We start from the raw sequence: 14,734 nt of genomic DNA on the forward strand, positions 1-14,734 counted from the left end.
CAAGGTAAGCCCCATGTATAGAGGGCCACTCTGTTAGCCATTTACACTAAATTGACAGGTCAGTCCCAAAGGGGAAAAATAGGGAAATAGCACTTGCATCTGAATCGGCCAGGCCTGTGATTGAGCTAACTCCACAGCTTACTCCCCCGAATAACCCAGAAAAAGTCTGCACTAAGTAGCCCATAACTGGTGAATGAATTGATAAAAATCAAACCTCAGCACATCCCCCATGGACAGACACCTTCAGTCACAGGTCACACAGAAGAACATTCTGAACCCCTCTGGAAACTCATGTCACCCTAGGGACTGTCAGAGCTTCGGTTGGGGGTTTAACTGGCACTGGTGGAACCATGAGGGACCCCTGGGTAGGTGACGGGAGCAGGTAAGGGTAAGTTCCAGCGTGATAATATTTACCGCCCTGCAACACCCTGCATTTGCTTATTCACCAAATAAGGAAACATCAAGTGACTGCACCAGCTGATGACCAACGATCCTCCGTGGCCTAAAATATTTGTCTCCACTTTCCCTCAAGATTAACAGTCCTCGAATTTTAGTGCTTAAGAATCACTGGGTGTTTGGTAAAATGGAGAATCCCAGGCCTGAGATTCAGTAGGTCTGGGGTAGGGCCCAGGAATCAGCATTCTTAATAAGCCCCTCGGGTGACTGTCGGGCGTGGTCGTGAGTGTCTGCTTCAGGAAACTCTGCCCTGCTTCTGTGTGGGATTTGCCCTTTCAACTGACCCTGGGTATAAGGCTAAACGTGAAAGGATGATGAACGCCAAAAATGAAGGAAGACGTCCTGGGCCAATCGCAGCCAAAAAGGGCAATCACAGTGGCCAGTTGATCTGCCCGACGATGGGGAGGCTAGCGTGGGGGACGGGGCGGAGGGCACGCTGAGAAACACTGAGCTGGAACAGGCAGTGTTCTCTCCCTGTGGGTGCCTCTACTCTGCATCGAGCCTGACAGCCCAGGTCGTCCACGCGGGGATCACAGCATAAATAAAAATCTCCTAATATTGTGCAAGCAAAACTCTACTCTCTCAGGTTTCCCCCAGGAACTTCCAAAAGGCTAAAAGTCCTGAGAAGGTCTTCCTGGGACCAATAACATCTTCATCATTGATTTCATGAGAGAAACATTAAGTAGAAATTAGATCTTGCTCATCACGTGCAAATTTTGCCATTAAACCTTTGTAGCTTCCCAGGGAATTTCCCCTTTGGTTATACAGCAGTGGGGCTGTTTTTCTTGTGTGGTAAGTAAAAACGTCTGCATCATCTCGCTTTCTTGGCTCTATCTCAATGACAGATATTTAGGGAAAGCAAATAAGGCTTCACCATATTTTCTTTTCGTAATTAAGGACTTGTTAAGTTTGTCAATTTAGAAAACTTTTGGATTCCTGTCTAAAATCTCATGACACGTTCATTTAAACTAAAAGCAGATGCTTGCTTTGAAAAAGTATTGACATTTTGGGAGAATTTAGGAAATGCCAGGAACAGAAATAAATGGATTTGGCAATCCACTTGGCGGCAGTAAAATTTCCCATTAACCATAGTGTGAACTTGGGAGTGCTGGGGGCTCCCCTGGTTATGATTCCACTGTTGGGAGAGTTTTGTTGTTGTTGGATCCCAAAATGAGGTCTCTCACACAGGAAAAAGATTCTGATTTTTTGGGGGGTTTGGAGGGGGGACACATAGACTTTGCCAGTTTGAAAAACTGAATTGGGAAAGTCAAATTGTAAATATCTGACAGATGAGCTTTTCAGAACACACACTCCTCTATGGCTCCACTATCTCTCCTGCATAAGAAAAGAAGAAAATTGGATCAGATTTTGTGTAGCCCCTTTTATGGTCACGTTAACTGAGCATATCTCTGGGCAATGTTGTGGGAATACAGCATCGAGTTTACCGGTGCCCACGCTGGTTGTGTGGCTTGACTTTTCATGGAAGTCGGACAGGACAATTGTCTGGAAGGCAGATTCATATTGCCGGGTGATGAAGAATGCATTTTTTTTTCAATTCAAAACTATAATTACTATATTTAGCATTAAGAGAGTGGATGACCTAGACCTCACACCCTCCGCCAACACAGGTGAGTCTGCAGGGTCAGAGTGTGGTCACTGTGGCCACAATGGGAGGCAGTTGGGGTGCCCACCCTGTGCGGTGCGAGTGGTCAAGCTTGAGTGGCCTTTAACACCTCTCCCCGCAGCTGAAAACTGAGGAGCAGAATGGTAGGAAGTCCTGACGCAGGCGAGTTAGAGACCGGCGGAGATGGGGACTCTGCTCACATCAGCCCTCCCACGGGAGCTGGCACAGAGCAGGTCCCGAGGACATGTTTGTCCAGAATCCCTCCCGTTTCACTCCTTTAGAAGGCTCTTGACGTCGTCATCAACTCAGTGAGGTCACTGCCCCGAACCCCGGCAGGATGCTTGCCTCCCCACGGCCTCGCTCCTGCACATCTCAAGCCAGCTCTGTGCCCCGCGTGCAGGGAGGGGAGTGGGGGGTGAAGGGAAACAGTCCCAAGCCAGCATCCCTTCAAAGCTCACGCAAATATTTATGCTCAGCCCTTCCTTGCTTTGAAGGGAAGCACAGGAACAGTGCTCCCAGTTTGGCACCTGCAGGAGAAGGCAGCTGAGAAGAGCCTGATTCAGCCAGGATTCATTCACTGCCTAGATGAAGGGTCTCTGTGATGATGCAGTGGAATGGGCACACGTCGGGTTTTAGGCTCAGGCTGATTGCTGTCTAAATCCCAGCTCTGCCCTCAGCAGCTGTGCGACTCGGATGCGATGTTCCACTTGCATGTGCCTCGGTGGCCAAAGCTGCTGAATGTGTCCATCAGTCTCCACCCTCAGGTGCCTGTAAGGGTGTGGTAAACGCACACAGGCGGCATGCTCAGCGGACTGGCGCATGGGACAATGCAATAGATGGTACCTCCGCTTGCTCCTTGTCTACTTCTCCGCCGGATTCTCGTCTGGAATTTCCACCAGAAGCCTCACCGACTAACTTCGCAGCAAAACCAGAATGCTGTCCCAGTGCAAGTATTACATCGGAAGAGAAAAGGGGCTCTCAAGCTCCTTTCTGGTCTTCCACTTCAGTTAAGGGATGAGAAACTCGGGCATCAGAGTGAAAACCACAGATTCCTGCAGTTAGATTTAAGGGATCACCTAGTCCCACCCCTTATTTCAAAAAGGAGAAAACTGAGTCTTAAGGAGGTTGAATATTGCCTGGAGCTGTTCAACTGCAGGGCTAGAAAACGCATTCTCTACTTCCTTCTGATTCTTTATTAATTTTATACCAAGAAGCTGAGCTTCAAATTGGAAGTGGGAAATTATGTCCCTGGGCTAATAATTAATCATAGCTAAAACTTATTTCATCTTTATTGGGGGCTAGGTCCTATGTTAAATACTTATAGGCATTCTCATGCATAGTACTCATGAACACTAGTTACTGGTATTATTTCCCCTTTCATAACAGTAATTGGAAGCATTGCAAAATAAATTTGTTTTCCCAAGGTCACACACTACAACATGGTAGAACTGAGATCCAAACTTACTAAGTTCTTCTACAGCTTCTGGTCGTGAGGAGAGATACAGAGACGGTGTGACAGCAAGATGTAGCAGGAAGTGCTGGCTATGGAGGCCCCCGCTGATAGAGCCACTGCTCACAACCCTGCCCCACCCCAGGGCTCCCTGTCTGTAATAGGAGAGGCCGGTGCCTATCCTCTGACTACTCTGAGTGGGCAGGTGTATGTGGCGTGAGGAAGGGCTTTGTAATTCATCACGCAGGGGTCAGCTATGAGCGTGTTCATTGCCCGGTGGAGGACAGGTGGCAGAAAGGTTGAGGGCAGAGAGCCCTGCAATGCCGCCCCGCAGACAGGTGGGACCACGGGAAAGCACCAGGCTGGGTCCTCGCTGGAGGGGAAGGTGGGAGGAAGACTTCAAGGCAAGCTTCCCACCCTGCAGACCACAGGCAAGTGTGGGCCCAAGGCAACGCGGAGAACATGCATATTCCTCTTTCGGCCCTTCGTGTTTCTCCTCCTAGCTACACAGAGCTAAAAATAGATTTGAAAGCCTTCTGACAATATTTAACAGCTTAGATTCCAAATTTAGCGTCTGCGTCAGGGCAACATTGATCGACTGGACTTAAAAAGTTGAGATGCCTGGTCCCCTAAAGTAAGGTAATGCATGCAAGAAGAAATTCCCAATGGTTACCCTCATCGCTCTCTCTTTTCTTAAGTTTATATTTTAATTCTGGTCAGTTAACAACCAGTGTTATGTTAGATTCAGGTGTACAGTATAGTGATTCAACATTTTCTTGTTCGTTTCTCTTATAATTGTAATTCTTATAACTGACTTGTACCTCCTTTATGCTACATCTCCTGTCAAGAGTTGCTCCAAGTCAGAGCCCAGCACAGGATCTTAAGGAGACCAGACTGCAAATGGAGCCCGGGAAACTTGTGGAGTTTAAGGACGGCTGTGGGGGCGGGGACGTAATTTTCAGGGCAGGGGAGACCATTGAACACTCTACAGTCTTGTATTTGACAAAGCAGTCAGGCCTGTTTAATGATCCTCTGTCAGAAATATTTATGCAAGGAGAGAAAAAACATTCCAATTCCTTCAGGAGAACGTAAACAAAACTGGGGGTCCCTTCAGGCTTGCTCTCCCTCACAGTGCCTCCCCTGCAGGCTGTCTTCTGGCCTCACCAGAGTTTACTGCAGCCATCACAGCAAAAGAAGGCATTCAGAAAAGGGACCGGTCCTTGCAAACTGTACTATGGTTTTAAACAACTCACTCATGCTCAATTCATTAGCAATCACAGCATGAATGAACAGGGTTTTGGTAGGGGAGAGATACTTAACAAAAATATTTTAACAATTAGCAATCTGTGTAGACACAAGTACTCCCAAATCTTGAGCAAAAAGGTAAACGTTCTCATCCTTTCCCAGATAATCCAGTTTGGTACAAACACTGAACAGAAGATAAAAATGCAAATGAGGAGTGGCTGGGTGGCTCAGTCGGTTAAGTGTCTGACTCTTGATTTCGGCTCAGGTCATGATCTCAGGGTCCTGAGATCGAGCCCTGCGTCCAGCTCTGCACTGGCTGTGAAGCCTGCTGAAGATTCTTTCTCCCTTTCCCTCTGCCCCTACCCCACTCCTCTCTTAAAAAAAAAAAAAAAAAAAAAAAAAGCAAGTGAAACCATATTTTAGATGAACTAGAAGAGTTCTTTAAAACCTTTGCAATATTCTCTCTAATGAAGGTTGCAGGTTTGTATTTCACATATACTGTCAAGTGGTCAGGGAGAGACACCCAGCACGGGAGAGTGGTGGAAAAGACAGAGGAAAGTCCTAAATGCTAAGACATTTGGACTCCATGTGTGTATGGAACAGACAATCAGGGAAACTCTCAGCTGCCCCTCAGTTTATAGGGAAGGTGGAAGAAGAATAGATGTTGGAAGTAAAAGAAAAAAAAAACATGTTATGAGACACAATGAAATAAAGAGCTTCAAAAGCAGGAGGAGGTCAATAGTGTCGTATTCTTCACTTCAGAGACATCGGGGGAATGAGCGCCGAAGGAACAGGTGAGGAGGAAGGAGAAGCACCAAGTCCTAACCATTCTTGCCGATTTGATGGGAGACATTTCAGAAGGAGTTAGGAGAACAACTTGAGGGAACAGCTGAAATGAGAAAGATCGTCTCGGGGAATCTGGGGTATACAGAAATTTGTGGAATGGGAAAAATCTGAAGACCTAAGAGGGAGCCCACAATACTAGACGGGGGAAGGGGACAGAAATAGAATCAAGAACACGTATGGATTTCACGCTGATGCCTACTCGTGGCTAAAATATAAAGGACTGACACTACCAGATGTTAGCGTGTGAAGCACATGGATCTCTTACCGTTGTTGATGGGAGGGAAAGTGGTACAATCACTTCGAAGAATGGTTTGGCAGCTTCTTAAAACATTAAGAATTTACCCACAATTCTCTTAGATATTTATCTAAGAAAAATCAACATACAAAGACTGGGACATGAATAGTCACAACATTAATATTGGTAATAAACCAAGTATTCACCCACAGGAAAATGGATAAACAAATTACAGTATATTTACACGATGGAATACTACTCAGCAATAAGAGAAATGTGATGTGTAACCACGGGAGTGAGACGCAACAGCATGCTGGGCAAAAATATCCAGATGCCACAAAAGTGCAGAGTAACTGATCACCTTTAAATGAAGATCTAAGACAGGAGAAAATATTATGGTGGAAAGAATCAGAACAATGATTGCCTCAAGGGAAGGGGAAATTACTGGAAAGAGGCATGAGGGGTCTTTCTGGCGTGATGGAACTATCCTATGTCATTTTGGGGGTAATTACAAGAGTATATAGAAATGTCAAAACCCAGATTTGTGCATTTTTTTCTATATCAATGATGTCTCAACTTAAAAAAAACAACAAACAATGCATAAACATGATGTAAGCACTGGCCGTGTTAAGGAGGCCAGACAATTCTTCCTTCCACGGAAGAGCAAAAGAAGGGAGGGTCCGTGAACATGCAGGACACTTTGAGGTAGGAAGAAGGGAAGCTGCAAAAAACTGACCTTGATTATTTGAATATTCTTAGTAAAAGTAAGGGTTGTGTGCATGGGCACTAAGAAGGGGAAGAAGGAAAAGAAAAAATATTTGAGAGGAACCATAGGACCATAAGGGATGGATCTCTAACGCCTTTAACCCCCGATCCTGTTTTGTTTCACCAGGCTCTCTCCAGAATTTTGACAGGGTCCCCCTCAACTCAGATTTGTGTTTTTCATCCCCAACACTTGACAGATTGGATGAGGGTCTCGAGCATACATTCCTAACAGAGGTGAAAATTGCTTCTTGGAGTGGAGGTGTGCAGTGAAAATAAGATTAGATTACGTGCAAAAAAATAAGACTAAATATGACAACAGTTTGTGGTCTCCCAAAGCTCAACATTATTTAACAAATCTTATTCTTGAGTATTTATTGGGGAAGGAGGTGTTTAGGAAAAAATGCTTAAAAAGGCTCCTAAGGGAAGGGTGGGGGCTGATAATGAAAAGGAGTTGGGAAATACTGGTCTAGGGAAAGCAAAATGCAGGCAATGGGGTACCTTGAGCTGGGGGCTTGGTCAGCAATTAAATGATGGTCAAGGTGTACAGGAGTCTAAGCTGATGTCACATGCATTAGTGAAAGGTATAATTAGAAATGGGATTATAAATTATGAATATAAAAATCAGAGAGCACAGAGGTGGTAACAGTGGTGAAAAGCAGGGTGGGCAGGAATGAGGGAGTAGGAGGGGAATCACACTGGTCATGGTCATGCCAACACTAAGGTCTTAGGAAAAGACAACTTAGCATGGAGAGGAGCTAGGAGGTGGCAGGTCATCATCATGACCCCATCAAAGGGTCAGTAGGAATGACAGAGGGGAAAGGGAAGGGTGGGCAGAGGTTAGAGGTTAAGGTCAAAGAGGAACATCAGAATTCGGGTGGTAGAGACAAAAAAGGTCTGTATAAGAAGCCTGCGGCCTGGCCATGTTGGTGGGTGCCCAAAGCAGAGCAGAACTGGACGGTCCTGGGGTGAAGCTGGCAGAGGAACGGGGTGACTGATTCAAGTTGGGGAGGGGCTGCAATGGGATTGAGAGTACAGATAAATAAGGTTGGAGGTACCCTGAATACTATAGGTCACCGTGGGACCGGGGGCAAGGAGTGAGATTTCCCTCCAAGGGGAGAGTACAGAACTTGCCCACCCGAAGCTGACATCCTCATATGTGAAAGGAGCTCAAAAAGCTTTTCTTTATCCAGTGGGTTGGCATTTCAGATTCCCTGAGGCTTGAAAAGCAGAGAAGAGGAGAACTACTATCTTGACTATATCAACTCCTTTTTATAAAATAAAAGCTCGTATATGTAGCTACCGCCAGAGCTATAAAGAAATGTAATCCCAAACATTTCACTTTATTTCAAAGATAACGGCAACTCTTCTTCCCTGTCCTTTTCTTTCTTAGGATTTAATTTTCTAAAGGATCAGACTAAAGAATGTATTTTGTTTTTGAAATTCAACTTCTATATAGTTCAATTGTTGGACATCCCACTTCACTGTCTTCTGCACTTTGATTATAATATTTATTGTAATACCCATATAATGCCCATACCCTATCATGCGAATGGAAGGGAGTTTTGGCAATGAGGGAGGCATGCTGTAATTCTTTAAGAGGTTCTTTTCATTTTCTGTTTCAGTAGCAAACAGTAGCAACTATTTTATCCAAGCAGTCATAAAAATATTTTCCCATGCCCTGAATTTACATATTCGATTATATTCTCTTGAGCCAGCAGGGACTTCTGCTCTTTTCATCCGTAAAACGTTTATGCTAATCTTGCCTATTTTCTTTTACATTTTAAGTTCCAAGCAAAGCCAACAATAATTAATATAAATTAAGAATGCTGGCATGGAAAGCTGTTCCTTATCAATCTGTCACGCGGTAAATATGCCTCACAGAATCATAATAGATTAGTGTCCAAGTCCAGTGAAACGGTCAAGAAAGAGGCCAAATATATTTGGATAACATTCACTGAAATCTATTGCTGTGAACAGGTCTAAAGCTGGATGTCGTATAGTTCCAAGAATTCAAATGAAATTTGTCTTCAGTGCTAGAAGATTCTTGGAATGTTCTGACAGAATCACATTTTACTTAGAGCTTCTGGCCTGGACAAAGTCTTGCATTTCTCTCAAAGTCAAGGTCATTAATAAAGGTCTGTGCCGTCCAATACAGCAGCCACTAAGCACATGTGGCTATTGAACACGTGAAATAGGACTATTCTGAGATAGGCTGTAAGTATAAAGCATACACTGGTTTTCAAGGATTACTTATAAAAAAATGCACACTAGCTCAGTAATATTTTTACATGTTCAATTTTAAAATTAATTTTTAATATTGATCACATTAAAATGATAATATTCTGGATAGACTGGGGTTAAATAAAATACACTATTAAAATTAATTCTACCTTTTTTATGTCCTGAAATATGGCTACCTGAAAATTTTAAGTCACAGACCTGGCTCTCATTGCATTTCTGTGGGGCAGTGCTGCTCTGGGCTGTAGCCCAGTTTTGAGGGGAGCCACAAGGAGGCAGTGTGGTCAGACAGGTTTCGTTCAATTGCCACGCCTTCTCTTTCTTCCGTAAGGGGGGCATTGGCACATTGCTTCTCCAAGCCTTCCTTTTGTCATTTATGAAACAGGAATAATGACAGTGCCCTGCTCTCAAGGATGATCAAATCTAACGCTTGCAGACGCTCAGGTTCTCAGAATGAGCATTAACTTCTAGATTTAAAAAAAAAAAAAAAGGGAGGGGCACAATTAAAAAAACTTAGCTGCCTAATGAGAAACAGATAGGGTAAAAATCTTAAATAGTAAAATGGATTGGATCAAACACAATTTAAAATATCCTTATCTTTTTTTTGTCTTGACCCATTGCTACTTAATAGCAGACATATATTAAGGAAAAGTGGAAATGAAACTCAGAGTTAACTAAATGTGGATTAGCTTTATTTTCTGGTCACCTCTCTCTGCTACTGAAGGACATAATGTAAATAAACATTACCATTTCCTTAAAAAAAAAAAAAACAAAAAACCCGTGATAGGCCTTTCTCCCAAAAGGCAATCACATGTCATTAAACAGCTAAATATTAAGTAATTTTGGGGTTGGAGAGCTATTGGGGCAGCATGGAAAGTGACTGGAACAGGAGCCCAAGGGCAGGGATTCAGTCCTGGGTCTGCCAGAGCCTAGCCAATGGCACATGAGATCTCTGAGCCTTGGTTCTGTAAAATGGGGATGTGGATGATAATACCTTTCATGACAAATTAAAGAGTAAATTAAATAACACATATGAAAATACTTATCTGTAAACTGTAAAGTATTACGTAAATGTTGGCTATTATCACAATTTTCTTCCACTGGGTTGTAAGGATAATCTACTCTCTGCTCTCTGATGTAAATCAAAAGAAAACCAAAAAACAAAACCACAGTGGCTCTGTACAAGGCCCTCCACTTCTCAGGACCCTCGTTCCCTCTACTTCCTCGTCTACTTTCAAGAGTGACTAGGAGGGCCTCATTAAAAAAACAAGACGCACTCAGAGAACTACAGTTTTACATAAATGTAAGGCGTTGTTGTTGGCTTGGATCATTGCCAAGAGTTGATTTTGACAAAATCTCTGACGAAGAGAGAAAAAACCCAACGTTCAGTATCCAGGACTCCCTCCTACTGTGAAAAATAGCCATTACCATGGTCCAAAAAATAATTCCTTGTCCTTTTCACTCACATATCCTCATTCATGATAACAGCCAATGGCAATAACATGTGACTGAAAAAGGAAGGTTAGAGCGCGCGTCTCGTGTTCAGGTCTCGGCGAGAAGGCACGGGAGGGCTGCCGACTGTCATTTTTAACTAGGGCCGCATTCAGCACAGTATGATCTTCATAACTGCAGGACATCATTCCTAACAACAACGGCCACTAGAGCTGGCTCTTTGGGGGGACAAATACTCATCGATGTGGTCTTTAAAAGCAGTACTGTGTGATCCAGGCACCCCAAAAGACACTGACAGCACTTTATCCAGCCATAAAATTATTTGCGCTCTCAGGTAGGACTTAAACAGATGCAACAACGACTTGATAAACATGAGTCCTTGGGACTTCACATAAAGAAGTAAGAGCTCATAAAAATAGGCGAGTAAGATAAAAGCACCCTACTGACCTGCAACTATTACCTGCAATAACTACTCGTTTCCCCACGTCTCTTGATTGGTTATTATTCTCTATAGGCGCTGGCCAGTCCTAAAACGGCTTTTCTGTCACAGCAGGTCCCACTCCATTCTTAGTTGTTTCTCGTCATTCTCAGTGCGTATCAAATTGTAACAAAAAATTACCTAATTTGAAAAAAAAGTGTATTTGGTTTTTGCTGATTTATACTTTTATTTCTTTCATTTGAATTGTACTTTCCCCACATTTACTTATTTTTGTATAGTGTTCCTTGATTGTGCTCCCATTCCTAAGACTCAGGATGGCATCTGTCATGTCATACGATATATTAGATTGTTCTGTGCTTAACCCACTCCGGCGCTTCTGTCCAAATGGGATTAGATAAAAACACATGTTAACACACACATTACAAAAAAAGGACCAATATCTATCTGCATATGTCAAATTCAAGGAGAAAACAGGAAGGTGAAGAAGTTGCATCGCATGGAGTTACTGAGGCAATGAAGACAACCCTGTTAGGGAGAGGACAAGAGAACAGAGCAAACCATGAGCTTTAAAGGTACCCGACGAGGGCTCTAGAAGTTTAGAGATTCAGAAACCAACTCAGTAAGTGTGAAGATTTTTTTTAAAAGATTTATTTATTTACTTTAGAGAGAGAAAGAGAGAGAATGAGGGGTAAGGGGCAGAGGGAGAGAGAGAGGAGGAATCTCAAGCACATTCCATGTTGAGCACAGAGCCTGACTCAGGGCCTGATCTCATGACCCTGACTGAGATCATGACCTGAGCGGAAACCATGAGTCAGCCAGCCAACCGACCGAGCCACCCAGGTGCCCCCAGTAAGTATATAGAATGTCAGCACCCCAACGAGCAGAGATAAATACATCACTACATTCTCATTCCAAACATTTTTCACCCGATTTCCACTTCTGATGTTTTCAACCCGTTTTCTTAAGTTTAGAAGTTAAATCCCATAACTGCCACCATTTCGTTACTGCCAAAACTACAGATGCCGGCACCATCACCAAGAAGCCTGGACTCTGTATTAATAAAATTATAAGATGCAAACCTCTTTTAGTCTACAGTGATACTAACTGCACTATCAAACTTTCACAGGGCGGTGAGTGAAAAGCAAACACCAGGGACTGACCGTACCTAGCAGGTCTCCCTAAAAGCAAGAGTTACCATGACAGGTCGAGGCCGACTTCACTCCGTTTCTTACCGCTAGTACACGCTGAACACGAGCCACGGCTACGTCATCTGGCCGCAGCTCTAGAGCACACTGCTCTTCCTAGACAAGTGCTTTGCCCAAAGTATATTCAGGGAATACTTGGGAAATGCCATACCAAAAAAAATTGACTTTGGGAAATGTATTCCATATCGCCTTCTTGGAGATTCACAGGACATGTAGCATATTAACGGTTCTTGCAAGAGGGGGGGTCTTCTTGGTCTAACTCAGAATTTCCTAAGTTTACCTGACCATGTAACCCTTCCCTATTCCTACCCCTCTACAGGCAACCTAGGGACACCTTCCAGAACTAACACTTCCAGAGAGACACTCTGGGAAATACTCTTTTGGACTGATGAGGGATAGAATTATTTCAGATGGACATGACCTCCTCTCAAAGCTTGAAAACCCTATTATTCCACTCTGGGAGAAAGAGCCAGGAGCACAACCAAATGAGTATTAAGAAGGAAAGGATTTCCTGAATTACAAGACCACCAGCTCAAAGGTACACATTCCACTTACTTGAGGAGATTGCCGAGATTGAAAAGAGCCCGGTTGTGCTGCGGATTTAGCTGGAGAGCCCTCTGATAGTACATCTTTGCCTCCGCTGTGTCTCTCGTCAGTGTTCCAAGGTTGTTCAGGGCACTTGCGTGGCGAGGATACAACCTGAAAAATTAGAAATATTCAGCCACGATTGCTCAAAAACTTCTAAGCTGGGCGCGATGTGCTCGTTCCCCCGCTCTCCCCACCCCGGGAGTGCCACAACCAAAATGAAACCCTGAATTCTTCCTTTATTGTAATGGTTTGTCCACGTGAAATCTTAATGGTCACCCAGGTGGGCAGCTGCAGTGTTGGGGTTAACGTAGGGCATGAAATCAGCCATGGTACCCGGCTCGCTGAAACATAACACGGAGGCCGCTGAGGGCAGGGAAGGTTTCGGAGAAGGGCACAGGCCTTTGGAATGCCGAGGCCTGTGTGACCACTCTGCTGTTGGAATGCCTTGGAGAGTTGCCTTCCCGAAACTTTCCTAGCCCGAACAGTCGCCCTGTGACCTAAGAGATGTAGGCATTGTCCCTTAGGCTGTGTTCAGCAGAACTCATAGACCATGCAAATTAGCATATGGTATCTTTCCCGTGAACAGATCCTCCCTCTTTCAGTAAGAGCCCTTGTCACACATCACGTGCTTGAGGAACAGTGATGAGGATTTGTGATTATCCTGAAGGACCAATAAAAGCGGGAGCAAAGAAGAGCAAAGGGTCTCCATCTCAGTGTTGACCCCCTTGCCTTCTCCTCTCTTTCACAGAAAAGTCTGGCGTAATCTTTCATCCATCAGTACAGGGATTGCTGGCCATTCCCGGTACTGCAAGCAAGTAAATATGGCTGGGAAGCACATATTTGACCCTTAGTGGCATAAGTAAATAACCCCCAAATCGTGCCAAAATAAACAGTATGCAAATCTATCAGGGGTTAAACAAATTTTAATCCTTTGGAGCCTATAATCACTTCCAATTTGCTTTGACAGAAAATCCTCATTGCCTCATTGCTTCTGAGCTTCTGGGCCGGTGGGACCGCCGAGCAGCCGCCTGTATGGGGCCCACTATGTACACGAGACAATGGGGGTTCCCTGGATGAGGGCATCTTCATGAACGTGTCTGGACTGGAAGATCCCTAAGACCGCCATTTTTGAGAAAGGATAATACACAATGTCTTCCCATAAAAATAAACTTAATTCCTAAAATGGCTTTCCTTCTTGGCTCTCGTTTTCCATTTTATCTCCTTTCCCTCCGCTTACTGTCATTTGGTATGAACTGGCCTGATACAGTTCTCAAAATGAAAATCCTGACAAACACTTTTAAAAAAATTAAGTAATCCACAACCAAGTGAAAATAGTATTCCCAATGTTCAAAAGCAAATGTAAAGGAGGATCGGGGATACATCAGTAAACCAAATTTATGCTGATTAAGGAAGGAAGGGCATCAATTTACTTCCTTAACTCAAAACTCTCAAGAAGGCAAATCCGCACAGCTACACGGCTTAGTTGTTTCTGCTATATTTAGAGCGGAATATTTAGCAGACTAAGAGGTTCACTCCATCTCTGTCACCCGGAGTACTCTGAATATGCCCGTGGAACTGCTCTTAATGTAGAAAAGCCAAGATAATGCTGAAGAAATAAAAATAGGATGCGTACTTGTCAAGTCTCTTGACAACCAAATGACATGCTTGCTTCCTCCCACTCTGTTCCACATCTTCTAAGATCAATTATGTTTTCAGACAGAAGGGGGTCCTATTAAAACTGACAAGACAAGTCTCATGGGTTTGGTTTTTTTTAATCCTTACTTAACCCAAAGTTCCCCAAGTTTATTTGACCATATAATCCTCCCTTCCCTACTCCCTTCTAAAGCAGCAACGAACACGACGAACATCCCTCAGAACTAGCATTTTCAGGATGACATGTCAGGTGATGTTCCTCATGGCTGACAAGGGACAGAATCTACTCGGAGGTATGTTATGTCCTCCCAAAGCTTGAAAGCCCTAATTACTCTCAATGGCAGTCGACACTGTTGGGGAGAGAGACACTATGAGAAGAGGCTGGGACAAGGAAAGCACACTGGGCCAGCACGTGGCACTGTGGTTAGTCTCTCTCAGGTCACTGGCGCTCAGGCGAAGACAACCTGAGGTCCCTGGTGGTGGCCCCATCACCCCCAGCCTCACAGTGCTGAGGGAAGGAGTCCTTGGTTCGCTGAGA

At 44.1% G+C, this 14,734-nt stretch overlaps 1 protein-coding gene across 4 annotated transcripts in view; it reads right to left on the reverse strand.

The window, feature by feature from the left end:
* Nucleotides 1–14,734, reverse strand: part of TMTC1 (transmembrane O-mannosyltransferase targeting cadherins 1) — a 260,656-nt gene that overhangs the window by 40,700 nt on the left and 205,222 nt on the right. For all 4 annotated transcript variants that reach the window (XM_057303256.1, XM_026502173.4, XM_044385574.3 and 1 more), the window contains exon 12: nt 12,511–12,654. In XM_057303256.1, the coding sequence (XP_057159239.1) occupies nt 12,511–12,654 (144 nt within the window). The remainder of the gene's footprint in view (nt 1–12,510; nt 12,655–14,734) is intronic.

Source organism: Ursus arctos, unplaced genomic scaffold, assembly GCF_023065955.2.
Source record: "Ursus arctos isolate Adak ecotype North America unplaced genomic scaffold, UrsArc2.0 scaffold_26, whole genome shotgun sequence".
Taxonomy (NCBI): domain Eukaryota; kingdom Metazoa; phylum Chordata; class Mammalia; order Carnivora; family Ursidae; genus Ursus; species Ursus arctos.